General features: G+C 39.0%; 1 protein-coding gene across 1 annotated transcript; it reads right to left on the minus strand.

The window, feature by feature from the left end:
• Positions 1 to 328: 328 nt before the first annotated feature.
• Positions 329 to 826, minus strand: LOC148573954 (uncharacterized). The gene has a single exon (XM_088504589.1). It carries the CDS (start codon positions 824 to 826, stop codon positions 329 to 331), a length of 498 nt encoding a protein of 165 aa, XP_088360715.1.
• Positions 827 to 11,239: the final 10,413 nt, after the last annotated feature.

Genomic DNA, 11,239 nt, shown 5'->3' on the forward strand with positions numbered 1-11,239 from the left:
GGATGTCTACTTTCCAACGCAATTGGAAGCGCGCCATTTTGAGTTCTGTAGCTCCAGAAAATCCACTTTGAGTGCAGGGAGGTCAGAATCCAACAGCATCAGCAGTCCTTTTTCAACCTCTGAATCTGATTTTTGCTCAAGTCCCTCAATTTCAGCCAGAAATTACCTGAAATCACAGAAAAACACACAAACTCATAGTAAAGTCCAGAAATGTGAATTTAACATAAAAACTAATGAAAACATCCCTAAAAGTAACTAGATCCTATTAAAAACTTACTAAAAACAATGCCAAAAAGCGTATAAATTATCCGCTCATCAATGCTCTCAATCAAGCTAGGTGAGAAGGATCATCGCCCACTGGTCTACTGTCTGCTGCAAGTGTCGGTGCCTCTGTCAAATGCTCAGGCTGAGTCGCCTCATGCTGCACAACCTCCTGCTGGTCCTCCTCCTCCTTAGAGTGCTCCGAGGGTGTGTCAGGCTCAGAGGGGATGTCCGTACGCCCAGTAGTCATAATCAGCTTCAGATGGGTATAGCGTCGCTTGTTGCAACACTCCGACTGCTCATAGCATCGCTGATTGTGGCACTCCATCTGATCAATGCCCTCGAAAAGGCGCTGCACAAGGTGGTAAACTATCTGAGAAGTGGATAATAGTGCTGTTGAAGTAGGTAGTGCTGCTGAGGATGTGGCCGCCTCAGTGGGAGTAGTCTTATGTGGTCTGTGGCCTAGAGGTCCAAACCACTTGCCGTGCCAAATAACCTTCTTGCAATCGGCAATCGGTGGTCTCTCATCCTGGGGCTTCCAAGGCACCTTAGCTCGAGTAGCCATCTGAGTGATCAAATAAGGAAAAGCCAAGGTGCCTCTGACATGAACTCTAGACATATACTTCCTGATGAGTCTTGGAAGGTATAGGTCCTTCCCTTCCATGACACACCAAATAAGGTGGCTCATAGCAACTGACACCTCTGACTCATGAGTGCTAGGCATGACATAATTGCTCAGTATCTGTTGCCACAGCCTAGCCTCATCATTTAGATAATCAACCTTGATATCCCGTGGAGTTTCCTTCGACTTTCCCATAGCCTACGGAACATCAAGATCAATGGCTATAGTATGTCGGACGGCATCCCAATCAAAGCTCATAAATCGAATAGCTTCCTCGGCCTTCTGAAAACCATCTGTATCATCTGTTTTAAGCCAGAAGTGGAGGATATCCTGTATTGACTCCTCTGTGACTAAGATCTGCTTACCCCTAAGCTGCACTGCATCAAGGGTCATCCTATAATAGTTGGAATAGAACTCACGGACCCATGATGCGTTCACATCCGCCAGATCTCTATCCAGAAATACCCAACCTCTGTTCAATCTAGGGGCGGCAATATGTACCCTACCCGCAGGTACCCAACCCGACCCCACCCGATCGGGTAGGGTTGCCAACCCGATCCGCAGCGGGTAGGATAGGGTGCGGGTAGGGTTTTCGTGCGGGTCGGGTAAGGTGCGGGTTGAGCTTCAACCCTACCCGACCAACCCGCACCCTATATATGTATATGTTATATACTTATATAAAAATATATTTTAAGTAGATGTTAAACTAAAGACTTCTCACTAAATACAAAAGATCTTTAGTCATTAAAAGAAGATCATTAATTGATAATTTAATAAACTTTTTTTTACATGAAAGTTAGTTCTATTTTAAATTATCATCAAGTTATATAATAACGTTGCATTTTTTTTGTAACCCGCGGGTAGGGTCGGGTACCCGTAGGTTAAGAGCGGGTAGGGTTAGGGTTGAGATATTCTCAACCCGCGGGTAGGGTTAGGGTTGACTCCAAACCCTACCCTACCCTACCCATTGCCACCCCTAGTTCAATCTGATGTTCAGTGTACTTCCTCAAATCGGTTGATATTTTGAGTTTTCTTTCCAAGTAGAGGTTCCGTTTTTCCACAAATATTGGAAACCGGAGTTCACAGTAAAGGTTAGCAAATTTGACTGAGTCGTTAGCAGGCACAAGTTGATAAGCTTTTTCTTGATCAGAAAATTTCTTTTCACACCAAAATTCATCCAATAAAATAATGGATGACTGGCCTCTCTTCCTTTTACTGGAGCTGGCCTTAGCCTTGTCTTTCCCTTTCCTATCGACATCCTAAAAAATAGAATTCCTGGGGTACAGATTATCAAATCAAAATAGAGAAACAAAAAGGCAAAAAATATGTAAGCAAAACAAACAGAAGATAGGCAACAGAGGAGCTAAAGCTAAAACATGAAGTGAGTCAGAAAGAGATAAATCCTTGGAATGAAAGAGAGGTAGGATTCAAAGAAATCAATTAGAAATCACAATCCAAGAATCTATACAATGAAATTTAGAATGCTTGTTTGTTAAGAACAACAAGTATCATGCCTCGAAAGAAATTAAAAGAGTTAGTTTTAAAATGGTGAAAACTAAAAAGAAAAGTGAGAAAGTCAATTTAGTTAAAAGTTAGAGAAGTGGGTTAAAATTAGTGACATGGTAATATAGTTCCTAACTAAAAGAAGTTCAAAAGGTTTAAGAACAAGCAAGCTCACATCCATGCATACAATGCAAGTCATTGAAGATGAATCATGTAATGAAAGAAGCACAAAAAGAATTGAAATCATCAACAATACATTTCAAATAGAAAGGGAACCAAAAGGTACGGAAATGCTAACCCATCACCCCATGAATTAGCTTTGGTTTAAACCAAATAGCAGCAAAATAACTCATATGAATCCAAAATAAATCAAACAGGTACAAGAAATAGGAAATCCATATGATTCGGGCAACATTAAGCAAAATAAAACAACTCAAATCAGCATAGCAGCAGTCAAACAGCTTATATGAATCCAAAACAACTCAACCATAAGCTTAATATGAGGATTCATGGAAACTGAGACAAATAACTAAATTGAGTAACACTTTCAATCAGCAGTAGCATACAAAAAGTAGAGACAACTTCAATTCATACATTAAAGCAAGAACAAAGCAACAACAAAATTGTCTCGCTATAACACAGTGACGAAATTGCTCATATCAAATAACAGACCTCAACAAGAACAAAGAAACAATGAATAGCAAGGCAGCAGCATCAAGCAAACTAATGTAGCACAAGGGCAAATCAACCAGCAACACCAAAAACCAATTGCAGATAGAAAATTAGTCATTCCAAACAGTAGCAGTAATCAAGAAAAACCTAAGTCAATTATCCAGTTCAGATTCTCAAACAACCTAAGCAACTAACATGAATTTCTAACTAGCTGAATTAAGCAAAATTAAGCAATACTAACCAAATTATTTAAACAGAGTAAAACAAGCGCAGAAAGAGAAAACAGGGGAAGCTGGAAGGGTTCGGAAGCAGAAACAGAAATGCAAACTGGAGGGGGGAAAAGAGAGAGCAATTTTATGTTTCTATGTCCTTTTTATGTTCATCTTAATTGCTATTGTTGATTTCTTGCTTGTGGTAATCATGGGTTTCACTAATTCTTACATTTTGTGATGTTTACTTTTATTGCACACTAGGTGTTTGATAGAATGTTTCCTTTAGTTTTTGAGTAGTTCTCTTTACTATTGGCCAAGGCTAAGGGAATTGAGTGACCTTGAGTCATTGGGTCTCATTGAATTGGTGATTTGAGAACCCTTGGTGATCAATTTGATATCCATTGACACTAACCCACTACTAATCTAATTAGTAGATAGGTTGGGACTTATGGGTTGATGTGATCAAGCCTATTTGACCTACTTCAAGCCTAGGAGTAGATATTACGTACTTAAGGCTTTTGAAAGTAGACTTAATAGGTTGGCCTCTCATAATTATCAATGTATAGTTTGTAGACAAGGATGGTGATCTGAATTACCTATGTCTAGCCAAGAGTTCGCTCCTTTATTTTATTAGTTCTTATCATTTATTTTCTTGCCATTTATTTTCTTGTAAATTGAAAATCAAACCCCCTTACATCCTCATAGCCAATAATTGAGCATTTCATTGCAATTCCTTGTGAGACGACCTGGAGTTCAAATACTTCGGTTAATTCTTATTTGGGGTTTGTTACTTGTGACAACCAAATTTTTGATTGGGAGGATTGTTTGTTGGTGTAGAACTATACTTGCAACGAGAATTCATTCAATTGAGGAAATTTTATACCGACACGACAATTTTCACACATCAATGGTCACCGAACCCGTTCCCTCAAGAAATAACTTTCTCCTTCTTGCTGTGAACTACCGGTGTCTCATCTCCTTGCTCCCATGGTACCTCAGCCTGGTGAGCTAACTGTGTGATCAAACATGGGAATGGCAGGTTACCTCTGATGTGGACCCGACCCAAATACCTCCTGATGAGTCTCGAAAGGTAGAGTTCTTTCCGCTCCAAGACACACCATATCAATGCAATCATGTCGGCCAGAACCTCAGTCGCATGAGTGCTAGGCATGTGATGCCAGGGCATCATGACTTGTTTTTCTATGCTTTTTCACCTTTAATTTTCACTAATCATGATTAATTATTGAGTATTTTTGTGCTTAAATCATAGATTACTTTCATCTCTTTGAGTTGATCTATTTTGCAAAAATTAGTGGAAAAAGGAAGTAAAAAGCACAAAACAAGCATAAAAGAAGAAAGGAGTTTAAAAGGGAAGCAAAAAAAGCAGAGAAAGCAACGTTGGTGGCCAAAGTTGGCTCACCAACGTTGCCTCAAACATTGAGGAAGAGGGCAATGCAACGTTGGTGGCCAAAGTTGGCTCACCAACATTGCTTGCAACGTTGTGAAAAATGGGTGCAAACGTTGGAAGAAACATTGGTAAACCAACGTTACCCCCAGCGTTTGCGATAAAAATCTCAGTTGGAAAATTTGATGCAACGCACACGCGTGACCAAGCCAACGTTGATGTGCTAACGTTGCCTTAAACGTTGCTCACCAACGCCTGCGACAAAATTCTTGGAAAATTTGGTTGTGACGCGTACGCATCGATGACGCATACGTGTAAAAGAGGAATTTTAGCCAGTCTCACACACGCGTGAGCGAAGCAAACGCGCAAAATGCAGATTGATGCGTACGCGTACGCGTGACCAGACGAACATTGGTGCAAAAACGTTGAGTCAAACGTTGCTGGCAACGCCCAGAAATCCTTTTTTCAAGCAACTTTTGACTCAACATTTTCATGCAAACTTTGGTCACCAACTTCAATGCAATTAGGCACCCATGCAAAGAATGCACTCTCAAGCAAGCAAGCCCACAATTGTCAACCAATCAAGTCCGCAAGAATCATCTAGAATAGTTAATTTGATTGTAATTTACTTTCAATTTTATTCCAATTTGTAATTTAGGAAAGCCTATATAAAGGCCTTAATTTCATTGAAAGAGGGGGGACATTCAAGAGGAAGGGTCTTCGGACTCCCTTATCCATACTTCTCTTCTCCTCCATTTCTTTCTTACTTTGTAAATAATTTTAGTTATGAATTACTAACTCTTTCCATTGGAAAAGAGAGCTCTATTGTTATTCAATGGATCATTTGTAATTTTCATTCTTCTTCTTCTTTCTTTTCTCTTGATTTTGCTTGAAAGCTTTCGATCTCCATCCAATTGAACAATTGTCTCGAAAGAGAAATTATTCATACTTGGATTTTCTTGGAACCTTAAAAGAGAAATGAGGAAATCATGCTAGAAATGCTTTCTCATGTTGGACTGGGTTGGGGGTTGGATGGATATAGTGACATGTAATCCTACCAATACTTTGATCTAGAAAAACATGTGGTATAATCAGTGATCGTACTTCATCTCTTCCCATGAGCAATCAGATCAAGACGTTGGGAAATTGTTCAAGCTTAGAGAGATTGGATTGCCAAGACATTGGGATCCAATCACCTAAGATTGCCAAGAAGATCAATGAATGCATTTATTGAGGAAGAGATGAAAATGAACTTGATTCAGAGAATGTAATATCTCTTGATCCCAATGCTTATTTTATCTTTTATTTACTTTATGGTTATTTACACTTTCTGCACTTTACATTTCCAACACTTTACATTCTTGTCATTTTACTTTTCTACACTTTATTGCTTCCTTTACTTTCATGCAATTTACATTTCCTGTTGCTCATCATTATCACTCCAATATGAACCATCTAACTAGGATAATCAATTAACCATTGATTGCTTAATCCGTTAATCTCTGTGGGATTCGACCTTACTCTATTGTGAGTTATTACTTGATGACAATTCGGTATACTTGCCGAGGAAAATTTGTAGCGATACAGATTTTCGTGCATCAGCATGACATAAGTACTCAGGATCTGCTGCCACACCTTAGCCTCATGCGTCAGATACTCAAACTTGATGCCTTTGGGACCTTGTTTAGAATGACCATACTCCAAAGGAACATCAGAACTAATAGGAACAACCTGGCGCACTGTGTCCCAATCAAAATTCATAAAATGCATCACTTCCTCGACCTTATCGAAGTCATCTTTATCACCGATCTTTGGCAGGAAATGGAGGATCTCCTCAATAGCTTCCTCTGTCACCAGAATCTATCTATCTCTGAGGTGAACTGCATCAAGGGTCACTCGGTAATAATTACTGTAAAAATTCCGGACACAAGATTCGTTCACTCGCACCAAGTCTCTATCCAGAAATACCCAACCATGTTCCTCAATTTGATGCTCAGTAAACTTCTTCATATCAGAGGGTACAACTAATTTCTTCTCCATAATGAGTTTTCGCTGCAGAAATTATAGAAATCTGAGCTCATAGTACAGATTGGCAAACTTAACTGAGTTGGAGGAAGGCGTAGCTTGGTCAGCCTTCTCCTTCTCATTAAGCCGCTACTCAAATAAAGCCACATTCGCTGACTCAGGGGATGGTTGTAATCTCTTCCTCTTACTGGAGGTGGCATTAGCTTTACCTTTTCCTCTGTCAGACATCCTAAAAAATAGAATTCACAGGATACGGAATATCAATTAAAAGCAGAAGAATGAAAAGCAAACAGCATATAATCAATTAGACAGAAGATAAGAAACAGAAGAGGTAGAACTAAAACGTGAAGTGAGTATATAAAATGTAATTTCTTGGGATGGAAGGAAAACAGCATTCAAAAATCAATAAGAAATCACATTCCAAGAAATGAAACACAATAAGATTTAGAATGCTTGTCCGTTAAGAAATAAAAATTGTTATGCCTTAAAAGAATTTAAAAGGGGTTAATTGGAAAAAAGGGAAAATTAAAAAGAAAAGTTAGAAAGTTAGTTAAACCAAGAGTTAGAAAAGAAAGTTAAAAGTTAGTGGCATAACAGTTAATGATCTTAACTAAGATAATTTCAAAAATTTCAAGAGACAAGCACACTCACATTCATGAAATGCAATGCAAGTCATTGATGATGAAATATGTAATGCACATAAGCATAAAAGAGAAACGAAAGTCATCATCAATGTGTTTGATCACTTAAGTGCAAAAATTGGTGTGGAAGAATTAAACATATACTTATGTAACCCAAAGTGAATTGAAACTAAGATTTTTGTTGAAAACGGTTACAAAAGTAAAAATGGACCAATAATTATAACTTGAAAGAACCTCAATCAAAAAGGAACAAGATTAGGCCAAATTGAAGATTTGTGAAAACAACTTCGATGGTTAAGCAAAAATAAAATTGAAATATGACCATGAAGGAGAAAAAATTTTGACCTAACTTGAAAATTTAAGAACCTAAAAGAGGTTCAAATGCAATTGGCCAACAAAGGTCTATTTGACACAAAAATCCGTCAAATAGCTCCTTCTTGCCATCAATCAAGTAATTCAAATAAAGGGAAGCAAAGAAGAGGCAGAATGCTAGCCGACCAATTCATGAATTGAGTTTGGTAATAACCAAATAGGACCAAAGTGAAAATGTACTAATAAACCACTATTTTATGGTTTATCTTGTGCTCAATTGAGTGGTTTTTATCAGGTCTTTGCACACTTATTCATACAATTTGCATGATTTCACAATTCCTTCCCAATTTTGTTCTATGATTGAAAACTTGCTTCCTAAGCCTTTAGATTATGTATTTTGATTCCCTTTTATACCATTCGATGTCGTGATTTGTGCGTTAAGTATTTTCAGGCTGTATAGGGCAGGAATGACTTAAAGGATGGAGAGGAAGCTTGCAAAAATAAAAGGAACACAAGAAATAAAGGAGATGACCAGCGAGGATCGATGCGCACGCATGGCTCACACGTGCGCGTGACTTGAAGCTTTGCACAGCGACGCGTGCGTGTACCTGACGCGTACGCGTGACTGACGCGTACGCGTGACATGCGCCACGTGCAGAAAACGTAGAAGACGCTGGCGGCGATTTTGGGCTGAGTTTGGACCCAGTTTTTGGCCCAGAAATGCAGACTAGAGCCAGGGGACAAGCAGAGACTCAACACACATTCACTTTTACACAGTTTTTAGTTTTAGTTTTGAATCTTGGAGAGAGAACACCACTTCCTCTAGGTTTTCTTCACATTCATAGTTTTAGGATTTTATGCTTTTGATTTGGATATTGAGAAGAGTTACTACCTCCGTTGAAGTTTCCGTCATTCTAGTTTGTTTTCTTATTTCCTTACTCTTTTAATCACCCATTAACCCTGTTCAGATATTACATATGGATATCTTCAATTTTGGAATTTATTAATGCAAAGAACTATTTTTGTCTTTAATTAATTTTCTGTTATTATTTTATTTGAATTTTCATGTTTTCTTTTCTTCCCCTTTTATCGTTTATGAAAATGGCATTCATGTTAATGGAGTAAACTCCCAACTTGACTTGGGAGTTGATTAAAAGGAGACTCTTGAGTTGGAATACTCAAGTGTCAATTTTAATTGGAAGTTGTTGGCTAACTCTCCATTCACTAACGCTAATCCTTCCATGGGAGAGGATTAGGACTTGTGAATTAGAGTTAGCTCAATTACTTGACTTTTCCTTATTCGGTAAAGGTTAACTAAGTAAAAACAACAACCTCTTGCTATTACACTTGGGAAAATTCAACAAGGATAGAACTTCCAATTAATCTTCTCCCGGTTAAGGCTTTTTATTTTGATTATATAAATTCTCTTGCTAATTTTCATTGCTTTAATTTACAATCATTTATTTTTCTGTTCTCCAACTCTTAAAATTTCTCGGAAAATTCCTGACCAATAAATTGCACTCTATTGTCAACTCGTTGGGAGATGACCTGGGAATTCTACTCCCAGTAATTTAGTCTAAATTTGTGACAACCCTTTTTAAATTGATAAGCGGAATTTTCGTCGGTTAAGAACTGTACTCGCAATGCTATTTCCATTATAAATTCTCAATCGGCAATTTTTCGCCCGTCAATTTTCGGCGCCGTTGCCGGAGAGTTGCAATAGCGTGCTAAATTATTGGTTGGTGTAAATATTTTTAGTTTTACATATTTGCATATTTTATTTTATTGTATTACCATGAGTTGTATGTTACTTTCATTGAATGACGCGTTCACTACCTGATCCGAGCTTAGCCGCGTTTGATCCCAAAATTGAAAGAACTATTTCACGTATTAGGCGAGCTCGGTGTCGGTTAGCCTCTGAGGGTGGTAAAGTGGTTACTACCAACTCACCAGTCTTATCTGAGAGCAAATATAAAGCGCCATTTGAGGAAGAAACAAGCTCCTCTTCTACTGATTCTGTTGATTTACGTGCAGGTAATATGGCGGAGCCCAGAAGGATTACTCTCCAGGAAGCAGAAGCTCCAGACTTTACACTGCAACCATATCAAGCGCATCATCCAAATCTGTCTGCAGATTTTGAACTGAAGACCGCGCTAATCAACCTAATACCCAAGTTTCATGGCTTACCTGCTCAAGAGCCTATCAAGCACCTGAGAGATTTTCAGACAGCCTGCTCAACTGCTAGGCGTCATGGTGCAGATGAAACTACTATTTGTCTATATGCCTTCCCGTTTTCTCTTGAGGGAAAGGAAAGGGAGTGGTTCTACACACAACCTGAAGAAGTTGTTATTAATTGGGATCTGCTCAGAAGGGAATTCCTGGACAAATACTTCCCAGCTGAAGTTACAGACAGACTGAGGAAAGAAATTTCCTGCATTATTCAAGGTGAATCAGAGACTCCTTATGAATATTGGAAACGCTTCAGGAATATCCTAGACTCATGTTCCCACCACAAGATTGACCAGTAGGTGTTGATTAGCTACTTCACACAAGGCATAAAGGGAAAGGGAATAAAAAGAGGGTTGGCTGGCGGTGGTTCGGGGTCGCCGAAATTGAGAGGTGGTGTGTGGTGTTGTTAACAGGTTGATGGGGGTGGTTATGGAGGTAGGAGGGAAAGAGACGTTGGAGGGAAGAAGAGAGAAGGGCTATGCGAATGAGCCAGGGCACTCGCGCACTATAAAAAAATACTCATTCAACCACACTTTTTTTAAGCTACATTTGAAAAGCGTTGCCTATTCTATTCTAGGAATAGGCTACGCTTTTTCGCATGGTGCCCTTTTATAAGAGAATAAGAAACACTATTGAGGCATCACTTCAAAAGTGTCTCCTTAGATATTTTAAATATCACTTATAAAGTGTAGCCGTATCGAAATATCTATGAGTACACTTTTCTTACCAAAGAGTGCGCTTTTAAAGAGTAACCTATTTGTTATATTTTTTGATGCGCTTTAAAAACGTCTCCTAATGTATCTACGGCTAAATACAAACACTTAGTGAAATTTTTTTCACCTTTTCACCAAATCTGGAACGGCATCCTATCCCCCAATCCCTAATCTAATGAACCCCCTTTGTCTCTCTTCTCTGTTCTCTCTCGCCACTCTCTTTTCTGTTCTCTGTCACTCTCTCACCTCGTCTCGTCGCCCTCACCTCTCGTCTACGGTCTCAAGTTCACTTCTCTCTCGGTCTTGCACTCACTGTCTCAGACTCAAGTTCGTCGTTGCGGTTTGTGTCGTCACCATCTCGCACTCAGTCGCCGCCTTCACTGCGCTCACCTCGGGTGGTGGTGGTCTTCGTCTTCTTGTTTCGGCCAGTAGTTCAGTTGGTCAGCTTTCTTCACCATCGATCCCAAGTGAGTTTCCTTCGGCCCTGTTCTTTCAATGTCAATTTCGATGTATCTTAGGGTTTCATAGTGAAATTAGAATTTTATGGTGGTGGTGGAATTTTAGAATTTTAGCTACTAGATATGCCACTAGGAATTGGAGATTTTAGATTCAGAACGATCCACCTGAATCGCATTTTCCTGTAG

Source organism: Arachis ipaensis, chromosome B2 (genome assembly GCF_059453495.1).
Source record: "Arachis ipaensis isolate K30076 ecotype BB chromosome B2, ASM5945349v1, whole genome shotgun sequence".
Lineage (NCBI taxonomy): Eukaryota > Viridiplantae > Streptophyta > Magnoliopsida > Fabales > Fabaceae > Arachis > Arachis ipaensis.

What these genes read in the sequence shown, in the direction of transcription:
- LOC148573954 (XM_088504589.1), bottom strand. Translation starts at nt 826, where the DNA reads ATGGCTACTCGAGCTAAGGTGCCTTGGAAGCCCCAGGATGAGAGACCA.